The sequence below is a fragment of the Schistocerca cancellata genome, chromosome 2 (genome assembly GCF_023864275.1).
Source record: "Schistocerca cancellata isolate TAMUIC-IGC-003103 chromosome 2, iqSchCanc2.1, whole genome shotgun sequence".
NCBI classification, from domain to species: Eukaryota; Metazoa; Arthropoda; class Insecta; order Orthoptera; family Acrididae; genus Schistocerca; species Schistocerca cancellata.
In genome coordinates, this window is record NC_064627.1 from 855,381,582 (window position 1) to 855,401,335 (window position 19,754).

Genomic DNA, 19,754 nt, shown 5'->3' on the forward strand with positions numbered 1-19,754 from the left:
CAGCGTCTTCTACTTTTACCACAAATTCCTAGAAAGTCACAAGTGAAAGAAATAAAAAGTTCAAATTGCGCAAGAGTTGAAACGAAATGAGTTGCAGCTTCGCCACGAATTTGCTGTTGAATTGATGGACCGGATCCGGGAAAACCCCAGCTATCTAGAAAATGTCGGAGTCTCTGTTGAAGCAACCTCCCAGATACGTGGGAATCACTCAACAGAGGAAAGTCCACTGGTCCTGACGGGATACCAATTCGATTCTACACAGAGTTCGCGAAAGAACTTGCCCCCCTTCTAACAGCTGTGTACCGCAAGTCTCTAGACGAACGGAAGGTTCCAAATGATTGGAAAAGAGCACAGGTAGTCCCAGTCTTCAAGAAGGGTCGTCGAGCAGATGCGCAAAACTATAGACCTATATCTCTGACGTCGATGTGTTGTAGAATTTTATAACATGTTTTTTGCTCGAGTATCATGTCGTTTTTGGAAACCCAGAATCTACTCTGTAGGAATCAACATGGATTCCGGAAACAGCGATCGTGTGAGACCCAACTCGCTTTATTTGTTCATGAGACCCAGAAAATATTAGATACAGGCTCCCAGGTAGATACTATTTTCCTTGACTTCCGGAAGGCGTTCGATACAGTTCCGCACTGTCGCCTGATAAACAAAGTAAGAGCCTACGGAATATCAGACCAGCTGTGTGGCTGGATTAAAGAGTTTTTAGCAAACAGAACACAGCATGTTGTTATCAATGGAGAGACGTCTACAGACGTTACAGTAACCTCTGGCGTACCACAGGGGAGTGTTATGGGACCATTGCTTTTCACAATATATATAAATGACCTAGTAGATAGTGTCAGAAGTTCCATGCGGCTTTTCGCGGATGATGCTGTAATATACAGAGAAGTTGCAGCGTTAGAAAATTGTAGCGAAATGCAGGAAGATTTGCAGCGGATAGCCACTTGGTGCAGGGAGTGGCAACTGACCCTTAACATAGACAAATGTAATGTATTGCGAATACATAGAAAGAAGTATCCTTTATTGTATGATTACACGATAGCGGAACAAACACTGGTAGCAGTTACTTCTGTAAAATATCTGAGAGTATGCGTGCGGAACGATTTGAAGTGGAATGATCATATAAAATTAATTGTTGGTAAGGCGGGTACCAGGTTGAGATTCATTGGGAGAGTCCTTACAAAATGTAGTCCATCAACAAAGGAGGTGGCTTACAAAACATTCGTTCGACCTGTACTTGAGTATTGCTCATCAGTGTGGGATCCGTACCAGATCGGGTTGACGGAGGAGATAGAGAAGATCCAAAGAAGAGCGGCGCGTTTCGTCACAGGGTTATTTGGTAACCGTGATAGCGTTACGGAGATGTGTAGCAAACTCAAGTGGCAGACTCTGCAAGAGAGGCCCTCTGCATCGCGGTGTAGCTTGCTGTCCAGGTTTCGAGAGGGTGCGTTTCTGGATGAGGTATCGAATATATTGCTTCCCCCTACTTATACCTCCCGAGGAGATCACGAATGTAAAATTAGAGAGATTAGAGCGCGCACAGAGGCTTTCAGACAGTCGTTCTTCCCGCGAACCATACGCGACTGGAACAGGAAAGGAAGGTAATGACAGTGGCACCTAAAGTGCCCTCCGCCACACACCGTTGGGTGGCTTGCAGAGTATAAATGTGGATGTAGATGTAGATGTAAATAATCAAAATAAGAAAAATCTAACTAAATTTACAGTTCATTTTCAGTCGAGCGATTGTTGTAATTAAGGTCAGTAGTAACTATAGTTGCTCAGATAGTATTGCACTACCACTGCAGACAATCAGCTTAAATTAAAAGTGATTTAATTGAAATTCATTTTCCATGACAAAAGTATTCTGGCTTTCCTGTAGTCAAATTACTGTACACTACTGTTTGGAAAAAGTGAAACGCCAACACCGAGAGATGTGATCACAATGAAATTTATTCCACCGGTTAGGGACATGACAGAGCACAAATGATTGACATTACAGACCTGTACATGTACTGTAACTGCGGAAATTCAGCATCACCGCGTGCAGCAATCAGAGCCGCTAGACATCGTGGCATGGAATCAAAGAGCGCCTGAATATGATGATGGGGAATTCTCCTGCCACGTGGTTTATAGGCATGTCTACAAAACATCAACTGTGGCTGCAGGAGGGTCTGAACGAACGAGTTGCCGACTGACCATATCCCAGATATCTTCGATGGGCAACATGTCAGGCAAACGGGGAGGCCAGGGAAGCAGTGGTACTCATCGTTCTTCGAAGAAGGCTTACACATCCTCTCCACATGCTGCCGGGCGTTGTCCTGCTGAAATATGACATGTGGAACGGCCCGCAGGAGGGGCAGTGCCTCGGGCTGTGAAACCTCCCAGATCTACATCTACATCTACATGGATACTCTGCAAATCACATTTAAGTGCCTGGCAGAGGGTACATCGAACCACCTTCAGAATTCTCTATTATTCCAATCTCGTATAGCGTGCGGAAAGCATGAACACCTATATCTTTCCGTACGAGCTCTGACTTCCCTTATTTTATCGTGGTGATCGTTCCTCCCTATGTAGGTCGGTGTCAACATATTTTCGCATTCGGAGGAGAAAGTTGGTGATTGGAATTTCGTGACAAGATTCCGTCGCAACGAAAGACGCCTTTCTTTTAATGATGTCCAGCCCAAATCCTGCATCATTTCTGTGACACTCTCTCCAATATTTCGCGATAATACAAAACGTGCTGCCTTTCTTTGAACTTTTTCCATGTACTCCATCAGTCCTGCCTGGTGAGGATCCCACACCGCGTAGCAGTATTCTAAAAGAGGACGAACAAGCGTAGTATAGGCAGTTTCCTTAGTAGGTCTGTTACATTTTCTAAGTGTCCTGCCAATAAAAGGCAGCCTTTGGTTAGCCTTCCCCATAATATTTTCTTTCCAATTTAAGTTGTTCGTAATTGTAATTCCTAGGTATTTAGTTCAATTTACGGCTTTTAGGTTAGACTGATATATCGCGTAACCGAAGTTTAACGAGTTCCTTCTAGCACTCATGTGGATGACCTCACACTTTTCGTCATTTAGGGTCAGCTGCCACTTTTCGCACCATTCAGATATTTTTTCTGCATCTTTTTGCAGTTTGTTTTGATCTTCTGATGACTTTATTAGTCGATAAACGACAGCGTCATCTGCAAACAACCGAAGACGTCTGCTCAGATTGTCTCCCAAATTGTTTATATAGATAAAGAAGAGCAAAGGGCCTATAACACTACCTCGGGGAACGCCTGAAATCACTTCTGTTTTACTCGATGACTTTCCGTCAATTACTACGAACTATGACCTCTCTGACAGGAAATCGCAACCAAAAAAAAGTTCAAAAAAGTGTGGGAAATCTTATGGGACTTAACTGCTAAGATCATTAGTCCCTAAGCCTACACACTACTTAACCTAAAATATCCTACGGACAAACACACACACCCATGCACGAGGGAGGACTCGAACCTCCGCCGGGACCAGCCGCACAGTCCATGTCTGCAGCGCCTCAGACCGCTCGGCTAATCCGAGGAAATCGCAAATCCAGCCACATAACTGAGACGATATTCCATAAGCACGCAATTTCAATAAGATCCGCTTGTGTGGTACAGTGTCAAAAGCCTCCCGGAAATCCAGAAATATGAAATCGATCTTAAATCCCTTGTCAATAGCACTCAACACTTCATGTGAATAAAGAACTAGTTGTGTTTGACAGGAATGATGTTTTCTAAACCCATGTTAACTGTGTCTCAATAGACCGTTTTCTTCGAGGTAATTCGTAATGTTCGAACACAATATATGCTCTAAAATCCTGTCACATATCGACGTTAACGATATGGGCCTGTAATTTAGTGGATTACTCCTACTACCTTTCCTGAATTTGGTGTGACCTGTGCAACTTTCCAGTCTTCGGGTGCGGATCTTCCGTCGAGCGAACGGTTGTATATATGGAGCGGTAGCTGTTCATATTGCCCTCGAGACGTAGGAGGCGAGGTCGTGTGTTACAGGCAATGGCGCACCAAAACATTTGACGTTTGTCGGCTATGCCTCTCAACAATACAGACTGCCCGACTGCGCTTACCATGGCGGCGTCGAATCCCTATACGGCACCACTGTAGGACAAGTTGAAGCGGCACTCGTCAGAAAATACTACATTTCCCCACTCAGCATACCTGTTCAAATGGTTCAAATGGTTCTGTGCACTATGGGACTTAATATCTGTGGCCATCAGTCCCCTAGAACTTAGAACTACTTAAACCTAACTAACCCAAGAACATCACACACATCCATGCCCGAAGCACGATTCTAACCTGCGACCGTAGCGGTCACGCGGTTCCAGACTGAAGCGCCTAGAACCGCACGGCCACACCGGCCGGCTCAGCATACCTGTGTCGGCGTCCGCGTGGCAGTTGCATTCTGCGGCATTGGAGTTGTTTGGTCAATGTAAGCCGACGCAATGGCATGCTTGACACCAGTCCAACCTGCAGAAGACAGCGTCGGACGGTCGACACAGATAAGACCACAGCCGTTGCAGCGCTCTGACGTCACGTCAACACTGTGGATGAGGCTGTCCTATCAGATACAGCCAAGTGGACACGATGGCGGTCATCTCGTGCTGTGGTCACATTCCATCCTCCAGTACACTGTCGGCACTGTGTACGGCCCTCTTCTCCCAGCTGGTTCCATTTATGCCTCACCGTTGAAGCACCGTGCCCTGTACAAGCTTCAATGTCACAGAAGGTCAGACCCGCCTCCCGAAGACCAAGCATTCTGCCCCATCTGAATGCACTCACATGCTGGTGTGCCACCCTATGGTGATTCGGGAAGGTATAGTGGCACCTGTTTACACGTTTCCACTTCGGGTGACGGCTCCACACCAGCTGGGCGTTGCGTAACACAGACCTGTCCGGCCACACGAAAGATTGTGAAGCTGGGCCTAAGTGCACGTCATCTCTCTGCCATTTGAATCACTTGTTATGGTCCCACTGTTCTAAGCGACCACTTATAGTGGCGTGTTGCAGACCATTGCTTCTGAGTTTCTCACTTTTTACAAACAGTAGCGTAGTTTTGCCATTTTTGTGTCATTTTGTAAATGACGTTATATGTGTATGCGTGCGTCACATCAGTACCGAAAAATAGTTGTTACCATGAATGAGACTTATTACGGAATAATATAAGATGCAGTCTAAGTAAAGAATGATAAACAGTTATTTGTCACCATTAAGCATATTTTCAAAAAGACAGCACTATTATGAGTTACGTAACACAGTATACTCGTAGTTTACATAAATTGTTGCTAATCATTGCTCACTATTGGTTATCATAAAGGTAACTAACATCACTGCATTCCTAATTAAAGACTTTTGTGTTCGTAGTGAACGTCTTTTGTATGTAATCCAGCGTGTGTGTATTTTGTCAGGTGGCTGCTTTTTTCTTTGCTACGGAATATTTGTGTGATTTCAACAAAGTTGTTAAGTCATTCTCTAAATTTCAATTTTTGCTCGTTCTGGAGCTGGCGAACTTTTTGTTCTGCAACCTAAATTCATATTAACTATATTCTGACATTCAAAATGTAACTACAATGAGATTTTAATTTATTGCCATTTTTTACATTTCTATCGCTTTGTGCGTTGTAACAAACACTCGTGCAATACCGATCAGGTTGTATGCGTATTCTGTCGGTAAGCACAGATCTTCAGATTCGATGCCTTGATTCCACTAACAGTACAACATTAGCTACAAGTGAAACTTCCTGGCAGATTAAAACTGTGTGCAGGACCGAGACTCGAACTCGGGACCTTTGCCTTTCGCGAGCAAGTGCTCTAACATCTGAGCTACCCAAGCACGAGTCACGCCCTGTCCTCACAGCTTTACTTCTGCCAGTACCTCGTCTTCTACCTTCCAAACTTTAAAGAAGCTCTCCTGCGAACCTTGCAGAACTAGCACTCCTGAAATAAAGGATATTGCGGAGATATGGCTTAGCCACAGCCTGGGGGATGTTTCCAGAATAATAAAATTTTACGTACACCGTAGAGCATAGGAACGTTATTTTCTGATGAAAGACAGAATAGATGGACCATTTTTCTTCATCGAGCAAACAGTAACGGGAGTCGTTTATTAGGACATCCTTGAGCAAGTTGCTGTTCCTTTGCTTCTTCCCCTTCGGCCAAAAACTTCCAGAGGGATGGTGTGCCACCGTACTCGAGTTTACACGCTCGTGACTTCTTGGATCGAATATTTCCACAACGATGGACAGAACCTAATGGACCAACCAAGTAGCCACCGCGATTGCCAGATATAACTGATCTCGATTTCTCCCGGTACAGTGAAGTGAAAGACATTGTGCATGCCTCGCGCGTAGGCGACCTTAGCTATGTCCGGATAAGAATTGTTGACCCGGTAGCCTCCGCTACTTCATCCTTGCTTGTGCCCACATGGGTTGAGGTAGAGTAACGTCTCGACATTTTATAGGTTACGAAAGTAGAAGTATATTAATATTTTGTACAAAACTTTCTGAGTTAGTTGACACGACATTCCAAATTGCAAGTATCTTTGTCTCAGAGTTTGTTTTTAATTGCCTTTGATAATCAGGGATGTTTCATGTGGATAAATAAAGTAAGAGCCTATGGAGTATCAGACCAGCTGTGTGGTTGGATTGAAGAGTTTGTAGCAAACAGAACACAGCATGTTGTTCTGAATGGAGAGACGTATACAGACGTTAAAGTAACCTCTGGCGTGCCACAGGGGAGTGTTATGGGACCATTGCTTTTCACAATACATATAAATGACCTATTAGATAGTGTCGGAAGTTCCATGCGGCTTTTCGCGGATGATACTGTAGTATACAGAGAAGTTGCAGCATTAGAAAATTGCAGCGAAATGCAGGAAGATCTGCAGCGGATAGGCACTTGGTGCAGGGAGTGGCAACTGACCCTTAACATAGACGAATGTAATGTATTGCGAATACATACAAAGAAGGATCCTTTATTGTATGATTATATGATAGCGGAATAAACACTGGTAGCAGTTACTTCTGTAAAATATCTGGGAGTATGCGTACGGAACGATATCAAGTGGAATGATCATATAAAATTAATTGTTGGTAAGGCGCATTTCGTCACAGGGTTATTTGGTAAGGATGATAGCGTTACGGAGGTGTTTAGCAAACTCAAGTTGCAGACTCTGAAAGAGAGGCGCTCTGCATCGCGGTGTAGCTTGCTGTCCAGGTTTCGAGAGGATGCGTTTCTAGATGAGGTATCGAATATATTGCTTCCCTCTACTTATACCTCCCGAGGAGATCACGAATGTACAATTAGAGAGATTCGAGTGCGCACGGAGGCTTTCCGGCAGTCGTCTTCCCGCCAACCATACGCGACTGGAACAGGAAAGGGAGGTAATGACAGTGGCACGTTAAGTGCCCTCCGCCACACACCGTTGGGTGGCTTGCGGAGTATAAATGTAGATGTAGATGTATATACCCTGAATGTTGAACAGTCTATTGAGGACGCTGGGTATTTGTACTACTCTGAAATGAAGACATTGTAATGGGAAAGGAAATCGTTGCCGACCGTAACAAAACCAGTCAGATGGTTGGTGACCCACAAGAACAAGCAACAGATGTAGAACCTCGCCAGATCAGCGCGCGGACAGGTGCCGGCTACCCTGCATGCAGAGGACGCTGATGCTCCAGACGAAAGCCTCCCCCGCGCCCCAGCGGCGGTCCGCGAGGCCGGCCCCCACGCCGGCGGCGGTGGCGGCAGCGGCTGCTAGCGCCAGTAGCGTGCCAGTGGCGGCCACGCACGCCAGCAGCCGCGGGCTGAATGGCGCCAGGAAGATGTCGCGCAGCGCGCCGCCCTCCGGCCGCCGGAAGTAGATGTTCTTCCTGCAGCATCAGCAGGAAGTGCGGGGGAGCTAAGGCAAAATGCTATAGGAAACGTGTAAAGCAACAAAAACTGTAGTTAAAGGAACAGATTCAGTATATGGAAAAATCAAAATAACTTCCGATCACATGTACAGCAAGAGCATCAAAATCAGGACTGCAAAAAGAATGCCCCTGTCAAATGCAGAGAAGAGATCAGGTAGATGTGCAGACTACATAAGGACCTGATTACGGACGCATGGACGTGATGCTCTTAATGCACTACTGACCATTAAAAATGCTACACGACGAAGATGACCTGCTACAGACGCGAAATTCAACCGACAGGAAGAAGATGCTGTGATATGCAAATGATTAGCTTTTCAGAGCATTCACACAAGGTTGGCGCCGGTGGTGACAGCTACAACGTGCTGACATGAGGAAAGTTTCCAACCAATTTCTCATACACAAACAGCAGTTGACCGGCGTTGCCTGGTGAAACGTTGTTGTGATGCCTCGTGTAAGAAGGATAAATGCGTACCATTACGTTTCCGACTTTGATAAAGGTCGGATTGTAGTCTATCGCGATTGCGGTTTATCGTATCGCGACATTGCTGCTCGCGTTGGTCGAGATCCAATGACTGTTAGCAGAATATAGAATCGGTGGGCTCAGGAGGGTAACACGGAACGCCGTGCTGGATCCCAACGGCCTCGTATCACTAGCAGTCTAGATGACAGGCGTCTTATCCGCATGGCTGTAACGGATCGCGCAGACACGTCTCGACCCCTGAGTCAACAGATGGGGACGTTTGCAAGACAGCAACCATCTGCACGAACAGTTCGACGACGTTTGCAGCAGCACGGAGTATCAGATCGGAGACCATGATTGCGGTTACCCTTCACGCTGCGTCACAGACATGAGCGCCTGCGATGGTGTACTCAACGACGAATCTGGGTGCACGAATGGCAAAACGTCATTTTTTCGGATGAATCCAGGTTCTGTTTACAGCATCATGATGGTCGCATCCGTGTTTGGCGACATCGCGGTGAACGCACATTGGAAGCGTGTATTCGTCATCGCCATACTGGCGTTATCACCCGGCGTGATGATATGGGATGCCATTGGTTACACATCTCGGTCACCTGTTGTTCGCATTGACGGCACTTTGAACAGTGGGCGTTACATTTCAGATGTGTTACGGCCCGTGGCTCTACCCTTCATTCGATCCCTGCGAAACCCTACATTTCAGCAGGATAATGCACGAGCGCATGTTGCAGGTCCTGTATGGGCCTTTCTGGATACAGAAAATGTTTGACTGATGCCCTGGCCAGCACATTCTCCAGATCTCCCACCAATTGAAAACGTCTGGTCAATGGTGGCCGAGCAACTGGCTCGCCACAATACGCCAGTCACTACTATTGATGAACTTTGGTATCGTGTTGAAGCTGCATGGGCAGCTGTACCAGTACATGCCATCCAAGCTCTATTTGACTTAATGCCCAGACGTATCAAGGCCGTTATTACGGCCACAGGTGGTTGTTTTGTGTACTGATTTCTCAGTATCTATGCACCTGAATTGCGTGAAAATGTAATCATATGTCAGTTCTAGTATAAAATATTAGTCCAATGAATACCAGTTTATCATCTGCATTTCTTCTTGGTGTAGCAGTTTTAATGGCCAGTAGTGTAGTTGCTCAGAAAAGAATATGTGGCGCAACCTGACTAGACGAAGCGATCCGTTGGTGGGACATGTTCTGAGACATCAAGGGATCACCAGTGTAGTATTGGAGGGAAATGTGAGAGATAAAAATTGTGGACGGCGACCAAGTAGGTTCTCTAGGTACGTTCAAAAGGATGTAGGGTGTAGTAATTATTCGGAGAAGAAGAGGCTTACACTGGATAGAGTAGCATAGAGAGTTGCATCAAACTAGTCTTATAAATGGAGACCAAATAGCAACAACATTCTTCAAGGACGTATGTATGAGAACGCATGACGTTTGGAATTAGTGTTGAATACTTGAAAGCGCATGACGGTTGGAATTGGTGTTGAATACTTGTAAGCAATACTTTGATGTTGTTCGCTATTTTCACCATTTCACTCCTGCCTGTGAACAATTATCTTGTCTGTGTGCTGATAAGCATAGAGACTATCATTGCCTGTGTTTGCTCTATCGTCTTCTCAATCACTGTACTCCCTCTGAATTATCTTCAATTATTACAGTATTCTCTGTAAAGCACAGCAGAAATAGTCGTTTCAACAAAGTAAAATTCTCTCTGTGCCTCTAAATAATACAGCCATCTTCAAAAAATCATTTTCTGTAGCAGGAATCCGATTTTGGGAAGATCTTCCTCAAAATAGTAGAGAAATTAAATTCCTTTCAGAATTCAAAATGCAGCTAATAGTCCACATTCGGTCTGAGTAGCTATCTTTTCCAAATACTTGTCTGCAGCTCACTCTTGTCAACATCCTCTCCCCCTCGTCACACAGTCCTCTATTGAAAGTCTGTTCTTCCTTGACAACTACTGTCACTGTCATTTTCAATCTTGTTCTCGTAGTCCCATCTGTTTCTGAAGACACTAAACATGGTTTCAGATGCGCTAAATTGCACTGCTGGAAAAAAAAGTGCAACACCGTTATGGACTGTCCATTATAATTATCCGGGCTGTTATGCCGTGGTCGGTTGATGAATTCTGTGTCGATTCTGTGTCGATTGGGAATCGACACAGAATTCATCAACCGACCACGGCATAACAGCCCGTATAATTATAATGGAGATGATATTTCCGGCCGTGAAAGTCTACATTTTAGTACCCTCAAGGACTGTGTTAAGTGACACCGGGGTGTAATATGTGCATACTGAAGGGCTGTAGTATTACTGATTCATCGGCAGGTCATCGGCGATCAGATGGCGTTAAGGAAGCCTGTCTGCGCACCATCGCTTTTGACTCTGCAGACAGTAACTGCGCTGAGTTTAGAGGTGAATAAGATTTGCAACATTCATTCTAGAGTACAAACATGTCCCACCGATGAGTACATAATCTTGTCGAACAATTTCAGCCATTAGAACGGGGTCGCATTTCAGTCGTGCGCGGCTTGCGTTCGTGCCGTTTGTTGCTTGACAGCTTGTCTTTGCGGTGTCGCCGTCTCTTTTTTTTCCGATTTACTGGTGTCACTAACAAGGGAACCTCCCCATCGCACCCCTCTCAGATTTAGTTATAAGTTGGCACAGTGGATAGGCCTTGAAAAACTGAGCACAGATCAATCGAGAAAACAGGAAGAAGTTGTGTGGAACTATGAAAAAAAATAAGCAAAATATACAAACTGAGTAGTCCATGTGCAAGATAGGCAACATTCAGGAAAATGTGAGCTCAGCAGCGCAGTGGTCCCGGGGTTAGCGTGAGCAGCTGCGGAACGAGAGGTCCTTGGTTCAATTCTTCCCTCGAGTGAAAAGTTTAATTTTTTTATTTTCAGACAATTATTAAAGTTCAGGCACTCACACATAATCAACTCTGCTCTCCAAAATTCCAGTACATCTTCGGATTTGCTTGGACATATGCAGAATTTGACGGTCTACACACGGAAAAATTTGAAAACGTTAAAAACATATGTTTTGACAGAGCACAGGGGAAACTGTGTGTCTGTGGAACTGTTGCATTCATTTGTTGCAGTTTATGTGACAAACTCTTATGTTTTCATCACTTTTTTGCGAGTGATTATCACACCCACAAGAAAACCTAAATCGGGCAAGGTAGAAGAATCTTTTTACCCATTCGCCAAGTGTAGAAGTTAGGTGGGTCGACAACATATTCCTGTCATGTGACGCACACGCCGTCACCAGTGTCGTATAGAATATATCAGATGTGTTTTCCTGTGGAGGAATCGGTTGACCTAGGACCTTGCGATCAAATGTTTTCGGTTCCCATTGGAGAGGCACGTCCTTTCGTCTACTAATCGCACGGTTTTGCAGTGCGGTCGCAAAACACAGACACTAAACTTATTACAGTGAACAGAGACGTCAATGAACGAACGGATAGATCACAACTTTGCGAAAATAAAAAAAGTAAACTTCTCACCAGACGGAAGAGTTTAACCAAGGACCTCTCGTTCCGGACGGAGCTGCTCACGCTAACCACGGGACCACGGCGCTCCTGAGCTCACAGTATCATTGATGTTGCCTATCTTGCGCATGGACTACTCAGTTTGTACATTTTGCTTATTTTTTTCATAGTTTCACACAACTTCTTCCTGTTTTCTCGATTGATCTGTGTTCAGTTTTCCAAGGCCTATCCACTGTGCCAACTTATAACTAAATCTGAGGGGGGTGCGATGGCGAGGTTCCCTTGTAAGTTTCTGGTTTGCTTGCCCGCGAGTGGCAGCAGCAGCGCTTATCGATAAGTGCACTGTCGTACTATTTCTGGAGCGATCGTTGGTATTTCCGGGTCGTGGTCTGTCGGCAGTTCAGTTGGGACAGAGCGCCATTCAGGTGCGGACAGTCAGTGCTCGCCGACCGCTGGCGACACACATGAACTGTCCCACAGAAGGAGACTGGAGCAGGAATGACCGTTGGTTGGTCATTCGGTCGGTCCTCTCATCGGGCGGTGTGTATTTGGTCTTTTGACCGTTTCTGGGTCTCGTCAGTTGGTCATCTTACCGGACGTGGGTCGGTTCCTTCCTTGTGCAGAGATGTCGGGTGGCCAATGGGCAATTGTTCCCTCTGCATGGTTGGGTCCGAGCCAGTGTGTCCGGGTCGTCGTGTCTCCGAGTTCCGAACGGACATGGAGTTGAGTCGGGATGGAGCTGCAGTGAGGTCCGAACAGCCAAGACTTGACGTGTATTTGGTCGCCGACCTCTTATGGGTTCTCTGTGTGTCTTGACTTGTGATTCGTCCTTGTTGTTCCACAGTGATTGCTTTTAGGATTGTTCGAGTTCTTGTGGAAGTGTTTTCGTGCAACTGTGTCTAGCTTGTGTGATTTCGACTGAGCAGTTATGTTAATGCTGCCTGCGCACTGGAGTTGTCCGTCGGTTGGTTGGGTCAGAGTACGGCACGGCGTGAAGCTCGGCAGCCTTTGGTGTTGTTCACATTTTTGAGTGGTTATTGCGCCTTGGCTGTATTTAGATGCCAATATTTGAAGACGTAGTGCTGCTGGTATATTGGTCCTCACTGTCATTTTCCGGTGTCGTGCCGTTGGTCGGGCGGAAGGGAATTGATTAGGTGGTTAGTCGGTCCTTCAGCCGTCCCCGGGTCGGGTTGCCATCCGATTATTTAATCTTACCTTTGGCTGCCTGTCTCACCTAACTTACGTTAGAGTTACCTCCTCAGCCCGACCCTTGGAACACTTCTGAGCACCACTGTCATGTTGGTTTGAGATTGTGATTTTCTTTTAGTCTCAAGTATTGTGCAAGGCCTACAGCCGTCTATTAGTTTAGTTTGTTTTAATGTTCAGCATGTGGCCTTCAGCTGAACTTTTACGTGAAATATTTTAAGATATGGCCTTCAGCCGTCTTAAGTTAAAATTTGCAAAATCATTTAAAAATTTGAGAATTTTCCTTTCTATCTTGATTTTTTATCCAGGCCTTAAACCTTGAGTGTTCTATGTTCAATATATGGTCTTCAGGCGAACTTTATGTGAAATATTTTAAGATAAGGCCTTCAGCCGTCTTAAATTAAAATTTGAAAGGTCATTTCTTTAAAACCTTTTAAACTTTTCTTACTGAAATTCTTTTTATCCAGGCCTTCAGTCGAGTGTAATAAAAAATGGTTCAAATGGTTCTGAGCACTATGGAACTTAACTGCTGAGGTCATCAGTCCCTTGAAACGTAGAACTACTTAAACCTAACTAACCTAAGGACATCACACACATCCATACCCGAGGCAGGATTCGAACCTGCGACCGTAGCGGTCGCGCGGTTCCAGACTGAAGCGCCTAGAACCGCTCGGCCACCACGGCCGGCCGTGTGTAATCCTTAAGGCGGTTTTAATAACTTGTTCTGGCCTTCAGCCGTATTGTTTCTGAGTTCTTTGAAGGGCACGTGTGAATAAGTGTTTTAGCAAAATAAAGTTTGTATGTTTGTGCAACTAACAGCAACTGATTTGGGTCCCTTTCCACAATCTGATCCGCTCTGTCCTGCGAAACCAGATTTCAGCATTATCGGCCGGAGGGAACCTTGCTGGAGATATCGAGAATGTTGCTGCAGACGTTGGGCACAATGTATCGGTAATGCGTCGCTAGTTTCGGCAGTGACCTACAGTACATTCCCACACCTGTAGACCAGGTTCTGGACTTCTTTGTAGTACAGATACACTTAAAAATCGACGCACTGTTAGAGACGCGGTGGCCGGCCGAACATCCTACCACTGAAACCACGACACCATCAAGCCTGCTGTCGTGGAACAGTCGACTGGAGAGTAGAGCGGAATGGCACTCTGTTGCCTTCAGGCTAATAAGAGTAGGTTCTATCTGAATGTGGATGATGGACATACAGGTGTACGGCGTAGACCTCTTGAGCGTCCTGTTCAGGGGTGAATTCGCCCACGACACTCAAGTCCCAATCCAGGCTTCGTGGTGTGTCTGGAAGGGTGGGAGAGGAACGTCAGAAACACAGTTGGTGTCTCTGTAGGGTAAAGTAAACAGTGCCCGCTATACCTTAGAGGTGTAATACCCGCGCCACTGCCTTTTCTTCAACAGGAAAGTGACGTACATTGTGAGCAGGACAATGCACGTCTACATACGGCTGCTGCGGCAGAATGTTCCCATTGTGGTCTACAGTAACTGCCGTAGCCAGTACGATAACCAAAAGCCGGCCAGTGTGGCCGTGCGGTTCTAGGCGCTTCAGTCTGGAACCGCGTGACCGCTACGGTCGCAGGTTCGAATCCTGCCTCGGGCATGGATGTGTGTGATGTCCTTAGGTTAGTTAGGTTTAAGTAGTTGTAAGTTCTAGGGGAGTGATGACCTCAGATGTTAAGTCCCATAGTGCTCAGAGCCATTTTGAACATACTCCTACACTACGATATTAAGAGTGATAGATGGAGGTTCAAATGGCTCTGAGCACTATGGGATTTAAAATCTGAGGTCATCAGTCCCCTAGAACTTAGAACTACCTAACCCTAACTAACCTAAGGACATCACACACATCCATGCCCGAGGCAGGATTCGAACCTGCGACCGTAGCGCTCGCGCGGTTCCAGACGGAAGCGCCTAGAACCGCTCGGCCACACTGGCGGCGAAAAATGGAGGATTCGTCACAATACAGAGTTGTATGATATTTACAAAGAGCCGAACATCGTCGCTATAATGAAGACATGACGACTCCAGCGGGCAGGGCATGTTGCTCGAATGCAGGATAACCAATGGCCGAAAACTGTACTCAACACCAAGCCAACCGGCAGAAGGCCCGTAGGAAGACCTATAACTCGATGGAGTGACTGCGTATCCAAAGACCTTCAGAGAGTGGGACTGCTGGAAGGGTGGCAGAAAGGAGCCGAAGTAGGCTGAAGTGGAGGCAATCTCTGAAAGCACCGGGTCTGATCGCGTATAGTAAGTAAGTATACTTCTATACTGATCAAATATTTCTCTGATCACTTGTCACTAAAAGGCCTTGTCCTCGATGGTGTTGCATCTTCTTTGCAGCAGTGTAATCAGTAGTAATCTTATTTTTAATGTCTTTTATTATCATTGTCAATTATTATTGCCGATTATTGCTATTATTCACTATTATTACTTGCGGTGGTACTTGTATACTGATTAGCCAAAACATTATGACCACTGCCCACTGCAAGGTTGAATGCCTCCTGGTGGAGTTGCGGCCACGTGATGCACTAAGAAAAGTATGTAGGCCGAGCAGAGACGAATGGGGGATTACACTAGGGAAGATATGCACTGCAAATGGAGAAATCCACAGAGGAAAGTGTCTTTGCCAAAGGGTAGATTACTATTACGTAAAGCCTATGAACGGGCTTGGCCACCAACTTCGCCTAATGTGAATCCGGTGGTCCCCATTTGGGTCGCTATCGTCACCGCGTACACAAATCTGCGGCTAGTTATTCACGGGGATTACAAGACTTATGCGTAGACGTCTGGTGCCGCATGGCTCTCCAAATCTACCGACGAACTGTAGACTCGATAGAATCAGTGATATATTGCGGTAAAAAGATGGCCCAGGAAGCTATTAAGCGAGTGGTCTTAATGTTTCGCCCCGTCGGTGTAAGTGTTCTCATAATAACTTGTCAGATGTACAGTCGTGGACAAAACGAGCGACACCCCTCGCCTTTTCGTTATGCTGATCCGCACAGCTTTACTGTCTGCTACACAGCATAACAGCCAAGGCGACGAAGTGCTACCAACATTACTATGCACATGCGTGGAATTGAAAAACTATCCGAACTTTGTCAGACTGTTTTCTATCATGTCTAAGATTATATTAATGCTGATTAGTGTGTTAAACACAACACGTAATTATAAGATATAAATGAAATAATAAACGCTAATTAGTATGAATTTCAGCTTATCGAGATAACATAACTGTTTTAGTAAGACGAAATACCCCAGATCGATACGAATTAGCTAAATATTATGCACATTGAGCCGCGAAACGGTCTGTGTCAATGTTCAGACCAGTCATACTGGATTACATTTGCTGATCTGCCATGAAAAAATTTAGCAATGCGTGAATATTCTTAACGAAATTCATTTAAAAATCTATTCAATAATTGACACAAGCGGAAAAAGTAGGCAGTAACAAGTATGAAATTCTACAAAAGTTTCATATTGACATCCACAGGGCGCCGGTAGAGAATAAAGGTAGCAAAGAAACGTATTGGGGGCGCGAGAAATTCTTAAAATTGTTTTATTGATAGTCTATCTGCCTACCATCGAGATTAGAACTGAAAAGAAACCAGACACCCCTTGCAGTAACAAACACCTTTCACTACGCTAGCAGACAGCCCAGGCAAACAGCCCTCTATTATTACCCCAGACATGAATAAGCCGGCAATTTCGCAATGAAAATGGCAAAATGATCTCCAGTTTCTGTTGCATAGGGCTTTCTGGACTCAAAAACTTCAATTTTCTACCTTTATGTCACCGCTTATGTGACAATCATTCGGGATGTTTATCGAAATACCAAATACTGTTATTAGCGAGTAAATTTAGTAGGATAACTCTGCACCACCCCAGGAAATAAACGGCGACATAGCTGCCAAACGTATTCTACAGTGTTTCGAATTCTCCATTAGAGTGTTTCTTAAGTTATGGGAATTCTCGCACTTCTAAAACGGTGTGGCATTAATACTAGGATCTGAATTACGACGTGTATAGGCAAATCGATTTTGTTTGCTTTCCTGTAAACGTGATTTCGACCAAAAGCGTAGCTACGGTTAATATGCTGATGTATCGACTGCAACTAGAACATTTCGAATAAAGAGTAGGGGGAATTATTTATACGGCCCTCATCTTCAGTAACTGTCGTAGCTGTTTCCGTTGTTAGGATTTCGTCACCTAAATCGGTAAAAACGGAACCCTACTAGTATCACTTTCTTGACAGTCTATCTGTCTACCCAACCCTTAAAACCCTTTTACCTCGAGTACGGGTAGACACAATAAGCGGAAATGAATTGCACTTCCTGCGGTATACGGTCCCTTCTTGGTGTAAAAAAGTGAGCTTTTATGTGAACGCAATCTAAAGATACGGCTGTTTATGTAAAGAAAATTTATGCAACGGTAATCCAGTATGACTGGTCTGAACATTGACACAGACTGTTTCGCGGCCGAATGCGCATAATATTTTGCTAATTCGTATCGATCTGGGGTACTTCGTCTCACTAAAACAGTTATGTTATTTCGATAAGCTGAAATTCATACTAATTAGCGTTTATTCTTTCATTTATATCTTATGATTACGTGTTGTGTTTAACACACTAATCAGCATTAATATAGTCTTAGACATGATAGAAAACAGTCTGACAAAGTTTGGATAGTTTTTCAATTTCACGCCTGTGCATAGTATGTTGGTAGCACTTCGTCGCCTTGCCCCTTATACTGTGTAGCAGACTTTAAAGCTGTGCGGATCTGCATAACGAAAAGGCAAGGGGTCTCGCTCGTTTTGTCCGCGAGTGTACATAACTGAACCTGAAATAACGTACGCATAGAAACTGAGAGTCTTTTTGTAATACTTTTTGATATGTTTTGTTCCTGGTGCGATGTAGCAGAGTGCCTTAAGGTCCTTCTCTTGTCAGCCACAATAAATAAATAGCAGAACAGAACGACACCTAAATTTTAGTGAAGCCAGTTTGTCATAGAGCCTGGGTGTATACTTAGCTGATACTCACATGGACTCGACGAGCGGGAAGGAGAAGAACATGTCGCGCGCGCGCTCCTTGGTGATGACGACGTTGTCGAGCCCGACGTCGACGGCGCCCCGCGTCACAGCCCCCAGCAGGTGCAGCCAGGCGCCCTCGCTGTTGCGCCAGCCCAGCATCGGGAACGCCACCAGCTCGTAGCTGCAGAGTCACCACACCAACAAGATCACTTCACTACATACCCGTTGCTCTAAGTCGGGCGTCTTTACCTTATGTACCACACGATGATTTTTCCAGTTAGTGAGCCATACGTGTACCAAGTCTATGTCTATTATTACTTAACATCCTATACGCACCCACACTCCTCTCCTAGAAGTAACTGGAATATATTAGACTCGCAGATTTTTTTTTCAGGTAGGAACTACTGTTTAAAACATTGACGAAGTTTCTACAGGTGTTCCAGTTTTCTCCCATCGACATTTCTATGAGCACTGGAGCTGTCTTCATCACCATAGTATTCTTTTCCATATAATAAGTTATTTGTGCACCACGTTTGGTTACAACTGCTCCTGGGCGATGCTGGAACAAACACACTTCTATACATACATTTTTATAAGCAATGAGGATTTTCTACATTGTGACGGAATCCCATTGGCTCTGTAGTTGCATTCTTCATAGTACAGGATGGTCAAAATAAAACTGGCCCGGAAAATATTTTACATCATGCACACCTTGGGTGGATAACGCAAGTCTGAGGTGTTTGAAATACAGGGTGTTTATAAATGAATATCGGGGTTTTAATGCCTTATGATAAACTTACAGCTATAAATGATATGTCAAATGAAAGAGCAATTTAAACAGCTTTTACCAAGAACCTTATAAATGTTCAATGTGAGCACCAACTGTCACACGGCACACATCAAGTCTATAGCCGAGTTCCTCCCAAACGTTGATAAGTGTGTCTTCAGTGAGTGTAGCAACAGCTGCTACAATCGGTTTCTTAATTCAGGGAGATCTGCTGGTAGCGGAGGCACGTACACGCCATCCTTGATAAAGCCCCAAAGGAAAAAATCGCATGGCGTTAGGTCGGGTGAACGTGGAGGTCATGCGATGCAAGCCCTGTCAATGTTTGGGAAGAACTCGGCTATAGACTTGATGTGTGCCGAGTGACAAATGGTGCTCACATTGAACATTTATAAAGTTCTTGGTAAAACTGTTGGAGTTGCTCTTTCATTTGACATATCATTTATAGCTGTAAGTTTGATATAATAAATATTATAAAGCGTTAAAACACCGATATTCATTTATAAACACCCTGTACTTTCCGGGCCGGTTTTATATTGACCACCCAGTATAAGAGAAACAAATTCCACAACACAACAAATAAAAACATTTATTTCGTTGATAAGAGTACCCTGACCTAATAATAATGGCCTACATCAGAGTTTATGAGTGCGTGTCAAATTGCACGCGAGCACGATGCGCGTGGCGCGTGCTGACCCACGCTCCTTTTCGGAAGTACTCGGTGCAGCGTGATATTTCACTTAGCACTGTGGTGC

The 19,754-nt window shown here is 44.9% G+C and overlaps 1 protein-coding gene across 1 annotated transcript in view; it reads right to left on the reverse strand.

The window, feature by feature from the left end:
• The window catches only part of LOC126159351 (ionotropic receptor 75a-like), a 92,969-nt gene that overhangs the window by 28,810 nt on the left and 44,405 nt on the right, over positions 1-19,754 (reverse strand). The window contains exons 3-4 of the mRNA XM_049916509.1: positions 18,226-18,396; positions 7,703-7,923 (exon numbers count right to left, since the gene is read on the reverse strand). Of these exons, the coding sequence (XP_049772466.1) occupies positions 7,703-7,923; positions 18,226-18,396 (392 nt within the window). The remainder of the gene's footprint in view (positions 1-7,702; positions 7,924-18,225; positions 18,397-19,754) is intronic.